The sequence below is a fragment of the Cydia strobilella genome, chromosome 1, assembly GCF_947568885.1.
Source record: "Cydia strobilella chromosome 1, ilCydStro3.1, whole genome shotgun sequence".
Taxonomy (NCBI): Eukaryota; Metazoa; Arthropoda; class Insecta; order Lepidoptera; family Tortricidae; genus Cydia; species Cydia strobilella.
This window is the reverse complement of record NC_086041.1, coordinates 21,181,738-21,197,620: the sequence shown is the minus strand read 5'-3', so window position 1 is coordinate 21,197,620 and position 15,883 is coordinate 21,181,738. Positions and strand designations below refer to the sequence as shown.

General features: G+C 34.9%; 2 protein-coding genes across 2 annotated transcripts in view; both read right to left on the bottom strand.

The window, feature by feature from the left end:
- Window positions 1–15,883, bottom strand: part of LOC134741954 (uncharacterized) — a 275,994-nt gene that overhangs the window by 28,838 nt on the left and 231,273 nt on the right. The gene's annotated exons all lie outside the window — the stretch shown is intronic.
- Window positions 1–15,883, bottom strand: part of LOC134741887 (ATP-binding cassette subfamily G member 4-like) — a 174,246-nt gene that overhangs the window by 96,468 nt on the left and 61,895 nt on the right. The window contains exons 2-4 of the mRNA XM_063674783.1: window positions 9,426–9,543; window positions 6,731–6,920; window positions 3,222–3,367 (exon numbers count right to left, since the gene is read on the bottom strand). Coding sequence (XP_063530853.1) covers window positions 3,222–3,367; window positions 6,731–6,920; window positions 9,426–9,543 — 454 coding nt within the window. The remainder of the gene's footprint in view (window positions 1–3,221; window positions 3,368–6,730; window positions 6,921–9,425; window positions 9,544–15,883) is intronic.

The window sequence follows — 15,883 nt, the reverse complement described above, 5'->3', positions numbered from 1 at the left end:
TGTCGAATCACAAACCTAAGCTATAATTGCATTGTATCCTCGTTAGAAAACGAAGGTAGCCAGTGTTCATGTACTCGTAAATTACTGAAGCAAAATTTTCCACGTAAATTATCAAACCCAAGTGAGCTGTAGACCTTTTGCGTGAATAGGCCACCTTTTTACAGGCACTTTGTACAACGGCTTCAGCAAGAAATTAAAGCCAAAATGCGGGGCAACATGTTACTTTATAAACTATTGATTTATCACTGTCTGCCTATGTTAGTATAGACAAGCTAAGTAATTAAAGAGGAAAGGGGATGACATCACGTGACCGCTTCTATATATAAACGTAGTCCATATTTATAAGTATTGGTGTTTAGGAGTATTTAAAAAAATGTATTAATAAAAATAGTTTTTCGCTCCTAACTCTTATAATCGAAAATCGAAAATAGTCAGACAACCCCGTTACTTAGTTATGGTTAATATTATACAAGAAATTGTGTAGATATATTTTCCAAAATGTCAATATCTAGGAGGAAAATGGGCACTACATTTGTATGGAGAAGCGGTCGTCCACTATAGTTTTTAATTTTGAAAGTGATAATTTTTGTAAAACCTTAATTAATACCTGTTGTATTTATAACAAGCGTTTTCAAAATATACCTCGTGCTTCCTAAATTTAGGCAAGATCCTTTTATATTTGCTGGTTTTAAAATCTGAATATCGTAACTATATGACATCGCGTTCGCGCATAAAAGCTAACTTTAATATTCGCTCCACCAAGAAAACTGATGCAACTTTTAGTCTAATACATCCAGAGGCCAGGAGAGGCCAAAAATTATAATAAAATAAACGTAGCCTATTGTAAAAACGGTAGACTTGCGCTTAAGCACGACCTGAATCTATGACAAACGCCAAGAGGCAAAACGTTTTGTCGAAATTCAAAGTGTTACTGACCTTTTCTGGGACTTTTTCTGCGCAACTTAAAGCAGTAAGTAAGTTAGGGATTGCTTATTGTCTAAAACACTTTTAGTTTTATTTAAGCTTCTGCCTACTCGTTTTTTTTTTATTTGAAATATATACCACATATACATACAGTGTGTAAATTTAATACGGGCGAACATTTAAACGGTGGTTAGCATAGGACCTAAGAAATATATTGAGATAGATTTTGCTTAGAAATACAATGAAAATTTTAACCATACAAAATAATTCGGCCCGCAAATCCCGCAATGTAATACACCACACAAGTTACGGGATACGAGCTTTTTATAGTAACTGTCAACGCTTGTTGGCAGTTACTATAAAAAGCTCGTATCTCGTAATGTCATGTCATTTTATGTTTCTTGATATTTGCAGTACATTGCTGCTCGGTAAATTAAAATAATAATAATTACGGGGTCATAACTAAGTGTACTTAAAAAAAATTAGTTTAATTAATGATTAGACGGATAAATTCTATATCAGGTTTAATTCATTGCCCGTATTTGAGTATTTAGGACAAAAGTAGGCACAATGTTGAGGTTGTGAATATGTCGGGTACCGGCAGTTAACGTAGCCTCACTAAAATCAGGAATGAGTCTGCCTATGGGACCATCAGCCCCTAGTTAATAAGAAATTCTACTTGTTTATGTTTACAAAAATGTATACAAAGCCCAAAAAGTAATTAAATAATTAATTATTAGTCTGTTCAAGATCGTGCCCAAATATTTATTTATTAGGTATTAACTAATTAATTAATTAATATCTAAAGGAAATAGTTCAAAATATCAATCTCTCAATAACGTTCCACAAATTAAATTTCTTTTGAAATAAGAAAGAATATAACTTCTTTGCGTACAAAATTATTCTAGACGGGTAAACTAATATCCTAAAAGCTTTTCAAGCAGGTAAAGGAGATTAATGTATGTAACTCAAGAGATAAAATAGTAATTGAAGGGACATGTATTGTATGTAGTAGGGGTCATACGATGTTTTAACTCATCTCAATGGATTAAAGTAATCAATTGATCAGATCGACATGATGTATTACGGGTGTTATAATATATTTAGTAACAGTCTACGAATAAGGTAGGGATCAGGATCTGAAAAGGTATATGTAACTTTGCTTAACATGACTTAAGTACAATTTATGTACAAATACTGGGAGTCATCGTTCAAAGGCCAAGTTAAGAGATGTTTTGCAGATACAAAATACAATTTGTTTATTTATTGTATTGTATAACCTTTAATTGTAAATAATTATTGGATTGTTTTATTTTATTTTATTGGAAGCACTCATTCAGCAAGTTTTATTAACCGAAATAAAAATTAGTTTATGTATTGTCTGTGTAGGTAAAATACATTAAACTATATTATAAGAATTGGGAAGTTTCCCCTACTTTTTAACCGCTTGATTAGATAACTGCCTAGTTGCCTAGTACTAAAGTCACGGGTGGGTAGTTTGGATAATCAAATTCCTAACCGCTTAGCTTGGTTATATTTTTGATTTAATACTCTACGGATGTAACTCCGCCAAGTGGCAAGGAAAGTTATAATTTAATCCACCTGTAGCTCCAATAACATATTTTGTATGTAGTATCTTATACTTGTTTTTGTCATTAACTCTTTATAATAATAGTGCGGATAATAATATAAACAAAAACAAGACGTACTGTACAACTTTTTGGGAACAAATCAAATTATTTTTATCAAATACTTATTTTGATTTGTATTTTTAAAGTAGTCACACCACCTACTTTATAAATTATAAACTGAAATGAATGTCATATACAAAAGACACAGTGACGAAGTCCTCCAGTGGTCAAGGAGGTACTGTACGTTAGCAAGACGTTCGATCTTAAATAAGAGCACCATATAATCAGAACGAAAATTTCTGCTACATCAAGCACAACAAATTTAATGTTTGCGTTCTTCTCGTTCTTGCTCAATACTTCCATGTACAAACTGATTTTACATTATCACTGTTAAATAATTACTGTCACTGTTTAATTATTTATCAAAAAAAAAAAACAGTGACGGAATTAAATTTATTTAATCACAATGCGCAGCTTACATTTTTCATAGACGGTCATTCTGGTAGAAAATTTCAAAAGTATCAAGACTACTAAATCCATTTTCTGTGGTGTTGTCACATACAGATTTTTAAAAACTACTTCTTATCGAGAGCTGCAGACTTTTCTTGGTCTAACTCTAATACCATCCGTAAATGACAAGCAACGGCTTATATTGACTCAACTTACGTGGTAGGTTCATCCAAAAATATGATAGGTGGGTTGTTGACAAGTTCTAAAGCAACGGAGAGCCGCTTGGACTGTCCCCCGGACAGGCAATCGGATCTCGTGTCCCGGTGGTCCCAGAGACCAAGGGTCTGCAAAATTTCTGCTACCTAAAACAAAATTTGAAATAGGTATACTCACTGGACACTGGACAAATATGTCACTGGACGGACAAAATAAGTAATATTATGTCATACAGAACGGACACGCTCCACACCACCCCAAATGCAATTATAGATTGTCTACATATAGACAGTATCTTAGTTCGATTAGCAACACGATGACGCTAAGTTCAAAATACCGGTGTTTCATGCCCTGTATAAAGCAAGCAACAAGTACATATAGACCGCGGGCCAGGAGCATATATCGTCAGTCATCGCCTCCCGGCTGATACTTTGTCAGATGATTGTTTAGATGCTATCATGAATTAAAAAAATAGTCAGCCGGTTGTATCGCGGTGGAAAAACCGTGAGCTGTCCACATGAACATGTAAAAAATACGCACCCTACCATTTTATATCCGCAAAGTATGCATAATGCGTAATCCGTTTATTGAAACCCTGATGAAATGCTACGAGCAAAGTTTCATGAGTGTAGTATTACTTTTATAAAACGATAAAGCGCTTATTTTTTACTAGCTGTTGCCCGCGACTTCGTACGCGTGGATTTGTATGTTGGTGGTTATATATTCTACATGAGCATAATATAGAACATTATGCAGCAAAAGATATCAGTAGGGACGGTTAATCATTTGTTAATAATTATACAACGCATGAAATTTGTCTTTCACAAACTACGAAGTTTCAAGACCCTAACTGAAAAAAATTGTTCCCGATATAATCCCTCTCGACCCTCTTAGAAGATTTACAAGTCCACTATTTAAAAAAAAATCGCTCCCGAAACTATTAATACAAACTTTTCAAAAACGGTGTTGGTAATCAATTTTCGTCCATTTTCATATAATGCCCTTTTTACCAAGTTTCAAGTTCCTAGCTTAAAAGAAAATTTGTACCACATATAAACTTACATCCCCTTTTTAACCCCTTTAGGGGTTGAATTTTTAAGAACGTTGAAATAACTTTTTTGGAATCTTATACAATGCCTTTCTAAGAAGTTTCAAGGCATTTGTAATAGATTCAATTTGAACCCCTTTTTAACCCTTTTAGGGGATGAATATTTAAAAACGCTTAAATTACTTTTCTTGTATTTATACAAAGATTCAATTCCCGCACTCAAAAAAATATTTAATCTCCATACAAACTTTCAACCTCATTTTTACCACCTTGGGGGAAGAATTTTCAATAATGCTGAAACAATTTTTTTTCTCTTTTAATTATATATATATTTCTATGAAGTTTCAAGTACCTGGCTTAAAATAAAATTAGGACCAAGACAAAATTTCAACCCCTTTTTAACCACTTTAGGGGATGAATTTTTAAACACGCTGAAATCACTTTTTCTTGTATTCTAATAACATGCCTTTATGCAAAGATTCAAGTCGCGCACTTAAAAAAATTATGATCTCCATACAAACTTTCAACCCCTTTTTCACCACCTTAGGGGATGAATTTTGAAAAACCCCTTCTTAGTGGATACTAACGTCATAAAAGCTATCTATTGTGAAAAATTCAGCTCTCTAGGTCCAACGGTTTGGGCTGGGCGTTGATTTAAGTGAGTCAGTCAGTCAGTCAGTCAGTCAGTTAGTCAGGACTTTTACGTTTATATACATAGATAGATATGTTCAGGCCACCAGCTGAGTGCTGACGTTCTTTCCACCGCGCTACAACCGGCTGACGATTTTTTAAATTCACATTAGCATCTAAACTATCACACGGAAGGCGATGACAAATTATTATTTTTACGTGTTTCGGTGGCTGCTGGCTAATGGTAAATTTTTGCCTATTTTCTTGAATACCTTATAAACTGATTATCCTAAAATTATAAAAAAAAAGATTTGAGAATCCCACAATGAGCTCTTTCATCACGATATAGTTTGAAAAACTTTATTTTCTAATTTTCTCATTTACCCCCCAAGAGTAAAATTCCTGTTTAAAATTAATTTGTTTACGTTACATGTCTGTCTTTGGGTCATAAACTTACATGTGTACCAATTTTCAACTTAATTGGTCCAGTAGTTTCGGAGAAAATTGGCTATGACAGACGGAGAGACAGACGCACGAGTGATCCTATAAGGGTTCCGTTTTTTTCCTTTTGAGGTATGGACCCTATAAAGGGTATGAGAAGCGAATAGGGTAATAAATGACTTGAGAATAAACAAGGAAAAAAATATACGTGTTGGTTAAATTGTATGTAAACACAATGCAATGACCAATAGGGAACTGCAATGTTCTGCCACCAAAGTGCAGCACTAGCCTCTTTAGTAACCCAAAGAGTAACTTATATATACTGTGCCTTTAACAGTTTTTCACAAGTTTTCAGAGATAATAAAATATGACATTGATACAGCATCAAGGCGGTTTGTTTACAAAGGACCTACCGGGAAACGCGAATCCGAAATTTCGCTATCTGCCTCTTTGTCGCTCGAATATGCAAGAGTGACAGAGATGTTAGATAACGAAATTTCGATTTTCTTGTTTCGCGATAGACCCTCAGATTGTGGTAGTGGCGCCCCCTACGCAGAGTTTCGCGTAATATTCCCTATTATTGGTGATTTACCCTTTGTGCTCTACAGCTTCAATGTTTTTCTATGATCCTAAAGCGACTTAATTAATTAAGAATACTAAGTTGCAATAGAAAACACGAATAGAAATGCTCCCATTAAACGACTAAATAACTCACTTGTATCGTTGTGGGTTTTTGAACTGCCAATAAAAAGGGTCTTGAACAAAAACTAATCGCGCCTAAAAGGATCTTATCCGGCTCCAGCCAACAAATCCGGAAAGGCCGGTGTAAAATCGGGTATCTATAGAAAAAGGCAAGTACAGATAAATGGACTCCACTTAAAGAAAATCGTTGGGAGCATGACCCCGATGCCAAGATGACATAAAGGCGGTCGGCCTCGACTGTATACACTGAGAGTACGGTCAAATTATAATGACTGTTAGAAAAGCGCAGTAACTAACGTTTTGACATAATCAATTCGAATTCACTGAAAGGTGTCTGCGACCTTATCAGGAGAATAAAATATCTACTAGGTTTCTTGTTTAGCCGATGCTTGATACGTAATATTTTTATCCCTTAAGTTTGTATGGCTAAGATTGTGATTTTAATTATATGGCTTGTACTTCATGACCTGAAATTACTTGAAGAGGGTTGAGTATGTAGTAATATGGCTGCTAAATTAAGAAATAATAAAACTAAAATAAATAAATGTACATTGGGACTGGTAAGCTACAGTTTTACTACTGGTAAGCTACTTCGATAACAGTCAGTCGAGGTTGAAGCATGCTGTCTAGCAATGACGTATCTGTATATATAATATTTCTTTAGCACGTGTAATATTATATTACTCACGATAAGATGCTTTTCAGCTCTACCAAGCTCCTTGCCCAACTTGAGATCAGCTGCGATCCTCATGGCCTCGATGACCGTCAGCCGCGGCTGCAGCATGTCGTCCTGCATAATGTAACAGCACAGCTTCTTGAATACGTGCATGTCGCGCGCGTGCCCGTTTACTGTTACTCGTCCGCTTACGTTGTTCGAACTGTTAAGAATAAAAAAATAAAAAATTGAGACTATATTACACAGACCGGTCTGTTTCCACACTTTGTAGGTAAGGCATAATAAGTGATATTCAGCGACGTACAATATATCGATATGAACATATATATCAAATGAGCAGAACTATTTACATAGAATACTGATAATCAATCATTAAATCCAAATATTTTGTACCAACGCAATAGGTAAAAATTAAAGTATTATACAATTATAATATATTTTTTATATATAACTCGCAACGATATTGCTAACTGGAAAATAGGAGTAGGTATACAGTCCATGTGTAAACTTCAAACATGACGTCGACTAAACAAACTTGTTACAAATGTTACAATGTGACTGCATGTTCGCCAACTTTGAAGTGAAACGTGCGAGTTAATTTTACAAATAGAGTGCAAATTTTAGCTGAATCGTAGTTGTTTAGAACTTTAAGCCAGTTTGACTCGCGCCATACTTACTTTTGAGGGTTCCGTACCCAAAACGGTAAAAACGGGACCCTATTACTCTGTCCGTCAGTCTGTCTGTTTGTCACCAGGCTGTATCTCATGAACCGTGGTAGCTAGACAGTTGAAATTCTCACAGATGATGTATTTCTGTTGCCGCTATAACAACAAATACTAAAAACAGAATAAAATAAATATTTAAGTGGGGGTCCCATACAACAAACGTGATTTTTTTGCCTTTTTTGCGTTTTATGGTACGGAACCTTTCGTGCGCGAGTTCAACTCGCACTTGGCCGGTTATTTCTACGAAGAGGACGAAACAAAACGATAGCTCAAATTAATTATTTTAAGTTGTATAGTAGAAACAATTGCTTTAAGTCGGAAACGCGCACGTGACACCCTTAATACAACGAAAATCGCTTAGCGTTGCTTGTTGTCTCCATAGGCAACGGTGGCCAAAATCGAGAAAAAAATCTGTCTAAAATTTGTATTTGGGGCATTTCACGTGAAGCGGACAGGGTAAAATGGTTGAGGTTTCCGATTTCGGTTATATTCGAGTATGTTTACACATGTACGAGATCTCGACACAACCACAAAAAAAAATTACTATTGGTTCCATGGCAGAGGGGACGATGCCTCTTGTGGGATGCAACGTGCGTGAGTACATTTGCGCCGTCCCACTTGAGTCTCACCGTCAGGTCTGCTGGGACCGCCGCGGAGTATGCCGCCAAAATGAAGCATGCCAAGTACTCTGCCCTGGAACCAACGTACGACTTTGTGCCGGTTGCAGTCGAGACTGCGGGACCTTGGGCTGTGGAGGCTAGGGACTTTGTGAGGGATTTGGGTCGGCGGCTGAGGGACAGGGGGTGCGACCCTCGGTCCGGATCGTACAACACAACACATCTCGTTGGCCATTCAGCGCGGTAACGCTGCCAGCGTAATGGGGACATTTGAGCCAGGTACGATTCGTGATGGTTATTTTATTTAAACAAAAAAAAAATGACGATGCCGGTAGCGGATATCATCATTGGTATTTTTGGGACGAAGCATGTTGCTGATTTGCATTTGTAGCCACCTCACGAAGCCTGCGTTGCGGATTTTTTACATGTAACTTTATTATTTTTTAAGATTTTCTCAAATTCTGTATTTTTTTTTTAATGTAGTGTGCAAATAAAAGAAGAGTAGATTTATCTGTTAAGAATGTAAAAATGTCAAATCGAAAAAAGCAATAGTTATTGGAAGCCTATTTCACAAATTTTGTATCTTAGAAGATTTGACTAAAGGCGAGATTTATGCTTCTTTAAATGCCACTACTCAGTTAAAGAAAGCATAGTGAACCAAACTAAGCTACATTTAATTAACCATTAAATTGTCTTTATTACCTCATATTTCGATTTAGTTTATCTCTTTTTTATAAAAAAGTAAAAAAAAATATTGTTTTTGTTCGCTTTTTTTCAAAAATTTTTTGGCTTGTTATTTTGAAAGCTTATATCATGTTACACTAAATCACCTCAGAAAATTTTGCGGTGCATGGTGAAATTCCAAGTGGAAATCACGCGCAATAAATGCGAGCGAGATGAACTACAGTCGTCTCAAATAAGTGTTATGTCAGTAATAAAATATTCGATTTTTTTAATCTTCGAAAAGGCCACCAGTGTAAATTTCATTTGATTGCGTGACGTGACGTTTGCTTTAAGCCTCTTTTTGTATGGGATTTTGAGTTTCCAAAACGTCCCGCTTGGCGCGCTGTTCGAAATCCCATACAAAATAAATGAGACGTAACGCAAACGCGTGCGTCCGTCACGCTTTCGAATGAAATTTACACTAGGGGTTCTGTAGTCTGTACCCGTACCATGAGTCACTGACAATGTCAAAACTGACATATACTTTAACGTCTACGTAATTTGCTTTCTATACATCTCGCTCGCACTAATGTCAGTACGAGCGAGATGCATAGAAAGTAAGTTACGTAGACGTTAGAGTAACGTAACTTACTTTCTATGCATCTCGCTCGTACTGACATATTAGTAATGTGTATTACTTACGAATAGCCTGCCAGTATGTTCATCAAGGAGGACTTGCCAGCGCCCGATGGTCCGAGAATGCACGTCAGCTCACCCGATCGAAACTCTCCTGATACATTGTGCAGAATCGTGTTATCCCCTGGAAAGTATATCTCTTTATTACGAATACCTACTTAATAATACCAAAGAGGATAGTGCATACAGGCTTATTGTTATAAATAGTAAATTTTGTAGTCACAGTTAATTTACTGCCATCCTTCGACACAGGATTAAAACTAAAAATGAAAATGAATAAAAATATCAATATATATATATATTATTACGGGTAATGTTAGAAGGTTAATTAAACTCAAGGTATAACTATTATTACTCGAGTCTTTTGGGTAAACTCGTACAACGTAGTACGATGATCGTACACATCTAAAGGTCTACCCAACGCTGGCTGGGTAATGTTAGGTGTTTCATCATCACTTAATTTTTCTTTATTTTCCGAGGTACGTTGTTTCTTATACTTTACTTATCTTATACGGAGTTACATATACCTTTGATAATACTTATGCATTTGTATGTGTACGTACTGTGTACGTACTATGTACCTATATCTTTAACGACCTCTCTGGCTTAGTGGGTAGTGACCCTGCCTATGAAGCCGATGGTCCCGGGTTCAAATCCTGGTAAGGGCATTTATTCGTGTGATGAGCACGTATATTTTTCCTGAGTTTTGGGTGTTTTCTATGTATTTCAGTTTTTATATATTATACCTATATCATTGTTTGAATACCCACAACACAAGCCATATTGAGTTTACAGTGGGAAATTAGTCAATTTTTCTATAATATTTATTTATTTCATTGTTTATTTATTTACCTACCTATATGAGTAGATTTGTGTAACATTTAATGTAGAATAACCAGTATTTGTAATGATCCACTAATACTCGCGAAACACGTATAAATTTAGACATACATTAATTATAGCCCATTATTTACGATTTTATTAGTTTGAAGCTGGTTTGAAGAAACAGTAGTTGGACTCAAAGAAACTTGAGCCGGTTGGTAGTTGGCAGACCTATCTTCCAAATATCTATACATACATATATTTGTTATTATGTGATGAAAACACAATTATTTTATTGCATTTCTACTCAGTGTCAAGTAAGTTGCACGCATATAAATACTCTGACGGTTTTTACGATGATATAAAACGAATTGTTACTTCGTTTTATTATAGTGATAATTTAAATACTGAAATGGCTCATGGGCCGCACTTATTATACAGTTATAAATGTATGTAGATGTTAATTAAGTAATATAGGTAATTTAAAGATTAACGAATGGAATGGATAGTAATTAGCATGTATTTAATAATTGTAGTTTGTAGTATCATACTATTCAATCATTTATTATTGAGTAAGGTTGAAACGGATAAGTGTGGCATACGGGTAGGTATATAAATACGGGATACGGGTGACTTAGCCTTCACATTGGGGCCTGTTTACACATTGATTGCGAGTATATAAGTACATCACTACATAGTATAAAACAAAGTCTCTTTCCGCTGTCTGTCCGTCTGTCCCTATGTATGCTAAGATCTTTAAAACTACGCAACGGATTTTGATGTGTTTTTTTTTAATAGATAGCAAAGATAGATATAACTCCGTAATAGATGGATACAGTCTAAGGATAAAACGTGCCTCGAAAATCAAGAAAATTTGATTCTCGATCAGATGGCGCCACTACCTTTGGCCTACTCTCGGATAGATGGCGTTGACGGTTTCGTTTGTTATTTACAAACAATTTTAACGCATATCAGTGAAAGTACATGAGTCAAAATCATATAAAAATAATTAATGCAAATAAAAAAATCATTTATCCATATATAAATACATTTTATCGTATTTTTATACATCTTCATTTTTAGTTTTAATCGTGTGTCGATAGATGGCAGTAAATTTACTGTGGTTACAAAATTTACTATGACAGTACCACTCTATCCTATTATATCCTCTTTGTAGATAGTGATTCAAGAGGAAGGTTTATATTATATAATTTGTAAAGGTTTTGTGTAAATTAGTTGAACTACCCGTTCGAAGCCGGGGCGGGTCGCTAGTTTGTCGCTAAACGCAAGTTGCAAATTTATGAGTCAAGTCAAGGCCAGCCACACTTACCAGTATTGACCTTATACTTGTAGGTACACCGGAACAGGTGGAATTTTCATTTAGCTCTTAAAAATTTTGTAATTACTATTAGAACAATTTAAATTATGTTTTTGAATATATTTTAATTTGTGTTATCTCAAGTAGAAACACTACTATACTATATAAATTATAAACCGAAATAAATGGCATATACTAGGAAAAAGTGATCAAGGCATCCAGTGCCTGGGCTGGAATCGCACCAGCGTCGTCTGCTATCGCGGCAGAGCTCCAGGGGGCACCAATAAGCCCTAAGGAAATTCCGTTATATAGGTACATGCTTGGAAAAATTCGACCCATGTCGCCGTGGCCCGGTCGGCCGCGGGGCTTAGGCACCTGCCGCGATAGCAGAGGACGTTGGTTCGATTTCAGCCCTTGGCACTGGATGCCTTGGTCACTTTTTCCTAGTATATGACGTTTATTTCAGTTTATAATTTTATTATTGTATGTATGTTAAAACTAACGTACCTATGTATCTATGGGCCTTAGTTGCCTCAACATAAATGATATTTAATTAAATTTTAATACATATATCTGGTTACTAACTTTCAGTTAAATTATTGAAGTAAGTAGGTATCTATTATGCATGTAATTTTGAAGGTTCATTTTATGATATGTCAAGGCAAGGACAGACATGCAAGATAATTGCTTTTTCGAAAGGATTGTTCTAAAATGACGACGATGATGATTCATTTTGAGGTTGACCTTTTTAGGGTTCCGTAGTCAACTAGGAACCCTTATCGTTTCGCCATGTCCGTCTGTCTAACCTGTCTGTCTGTCTGCCTGTCCGCGGCTTTACTCGGTAGGTAGTCGTTAGAGCTAGAAAACTGAAATTTGGCATGGATATATAAGTCAATTATGCCGAAACAGTGGTAAAAAAAATAAAAAAAATATATTTTTTAGGGTAGGTACCTCCCCTACACGTAAAGTGGGGATGCAATGTTTTCGCTTCAACCGTATAGTGTAGGGTATCGTTGGATAGGTATTTCAAAACGAATACGGGTCTTCACTATTCAGTTTTTAATAAAATTAATATTTTCGGAAATAATCTCTCCGAACGAAAAAAAAAAAATTGTGTCCCACCTAGTTAGTGATGGGCGAGCGGAAAGTTTCCTTTATTGGACACTTTCGGTAACGTAATTTACTGAGAATATTTCTGCAATATTCTCCTGACGTGAAAAATAGGGAAATTTACATTTTTTGATGATTATTCGCACTTTTCTTAGTGAGTAGAGCTGTCAAAATAGTAACTTAGTAATATTACAAATGGAAAATATAATACATAACTAAAGGGGAATAGTGATGGGATATTGCCGAGAATATTTCCGATTGAGAGAATATTCTCGGTAATGTTACGGAAACATTTCCAAAACTGGCAATTTATCTAAAAGCGTGTGTTTTTTGTATAGAAACTACATTTTTGCTAATGATGAAGTATTTTAGAAATACAAGGTTCCTTATCCTTACGTTGAAACCAGGATCATTTCACTTGAATTTCATGAATTTTTCCTCAATTTCCAAAAAAATCCGTAAAATTCTCATAAATTGCAGGGAAATTTCCTTGGTAATTTATGTTTTATTTTGGAAATATGGTGTATAAATAACATTTCTGTATGTTGTTTTTCGCAATAAAATGCTTAAAAATGCATTTTAGTGATTATGTGCATAATATTTAAGTGTTAGTTTTGTTCAATTAGTCCCCTCGATGAGACTGGTTTCTTCGAAAGTTCATTGTTGAGTTCACATAATATCCCTAGTTACCTACTAACTTTTTTTGGTACAATAGTGGTAACGTCAAAAGGGCATAACTGCCGTAAGTTTCTTTAGAACATACTATTACGCTCTTTTTATACACACGTTTCCTTACATTTTTTAAGATTCTTAAATTTTATACAAATAAAAGAAAGCAAAACAAATAAAGTTTAGCTAGAAAAATGATGAAGAACTCTAGAAAACTGTTGATTTAGGTTCCTAATCTTATAAGACTTTCGGTTAGATTATCTCCCAAAGTATTTATTTAAGCAAAAATGGTCTTAAATACCTTGAAATCATTTTTAAAATCCTATTGAATGATGGGGCACAAATTGTCATATTTGTTATAATTTTCAAGTTATCACGTCATCGTGTCGTTAGACGTCATCGTCTGTAGTCAAAACAATTCCTCCGTTTACAAAAGTGAAAGTTTTCGAAGTCCCTACTGTCAGGTATCTATTGTCCTGTCAATTGGTTCCTTTTACTTATAAATAAAAGTTACAAAATGTTATGCCAACTTCATTAAATTTCATTCCACGCATAGCATACCTACAGGTCGCAGATATAGTGTCAAATAATAAACATTGTTTTTGATAAACACAAAGAAGATAGGCACAGGGTTTATGGAGGCTCCCATAATCTTACAAATAATTTTATGGCAGTGCGCACTATCTACGGCCTACCCGAGATGTTATTTGCAAGGGTCGATTTTCCCATTCCATATAACTAAACCGTTATTTCAAAGATGGGTACCTACTTGCACATTATCCTTGGCAATGGATAGCGCTTTTAGTTACCTACTGAAGATATGAAAAACAGAGTTTTTTTCTTCGATGAGTGTACACTGCATTCGTATACGTTTTCCGTGATTGAATATCCGTGGTTTGTACCCTTGTAGGTACCTCTCCCAGATTTAAGCCGCTTTCACATTTGTATGTCGTGTTGTGTTGTGACGGGTATCGGTTTCATACATTTTTCGAGTACGGTAATCTTACGTTTCGTTTTAGTACATTCAACCGCTGTAAAGCTTTAAAAGTGGTCACGTTTTTTCATTTACAGTCCTCCTCTTTCGCACTCATGGAATGTTCATTTTCGGCCATAGGCGTGGTTTATTATATCACGCATCAACCCAAATACGTCGCGCCGAATGCCAGCACAACAAATAATATTATCAGGCATCAGACAAATGTGACCGCAACCATATTAAATGTATGAAACCGATATAGGTACCCGTCACAACACAACACGACAGACAAATGTAAATGCGGCTTTACCCTGGTGTGACAAAAAGAGGGTCACCATATTGATGGCCCGCATTCTAAGTGACTTTTATCGCTAAAAATATTTCTTTGCAATTCCGATTAGTTACAATAAGTTACTATACAGTATAGAGGGCGCTAACGCAAAATTTTAGTTTTTATTTTGAAATTTTACAAGTTTTAATCAAGAGCAAATGCCATTACATTATGAAAAACCGGCCAAGAGCATGTCGGGCCATGCTCAGTTTAGGGTTCCGTAGTTACCCTTCCGTCACATTAGGCTAAACTAGAGCTAGCAGTATACAAGATTGTTAACAAAGGGATGAAATGCACCTAATTAAATGTATAACGAGCATGACTGCAATAGAGTGTGGAAGTACATCTTACCGAGTACCTTGAATAGATTTTCAGAGGAATTATTAACAATTATAGAAGGACGAACGAGTAAACAAGCAAGAAATATTATTAAAAAATACTTAATTAAAATAAGAGGCCAGTCTACCGAAATCGCTTAATTTAATATGTGACCTATGTACCTAGAAATTTTTTTATGTATAAATATTGAATATAAGATAAGACTCCTTAACTCAAAAAATCTTTTGAATTTAAGATTAAAAGTTAAGTTTAATATTATATGTGCTTTTTTATAGAAATAAACAGTTTAAATTTTAATTTTTTTTTAAATAAAGAAATGATGGTTGGTGCCTTTCATCCGAGTTAAACAATCAACTTTTCATATCGAATACATACGTATGGCTATGACTTTTTCCTTAGAACTTACTTTCAATGGGAGACTGCGTGTCTGGTCATAATAACCCATAGCGAAAAACATTGAATTTTAATATTTATGAAATGAAACATATTTTAGGAAACTGCAGTAATTTTAGGTAAATTTTGACTTTGACTTTGACTTTGAAATACCAACTACACGAAACATAATGCTATTCTGTTCCTATATTAAGTACCCCGTAGAAAAAATATTGTTACAATTGTTACCTACTAATGTTTTTTTGTTTATGTTAATTGCATAGTTTCTAATATAATCTTAATACCTTTTAATTAGCTGACCCGACACAATGTATAGATAAACACTTACCTAATACTTTCTCTTTATACTTAAGATGGACTAAGTACCTACCTAACCCTTATAACTAAGAACAGCTGTAAAAAGTAATGAAATAAATTCATTTGTATTTTTGTATTGTATTGTATTGTATTTGTAATTTTACTAATTTTAAAACGCTTTGTTAATTAAAGTACGAAATATACTATAG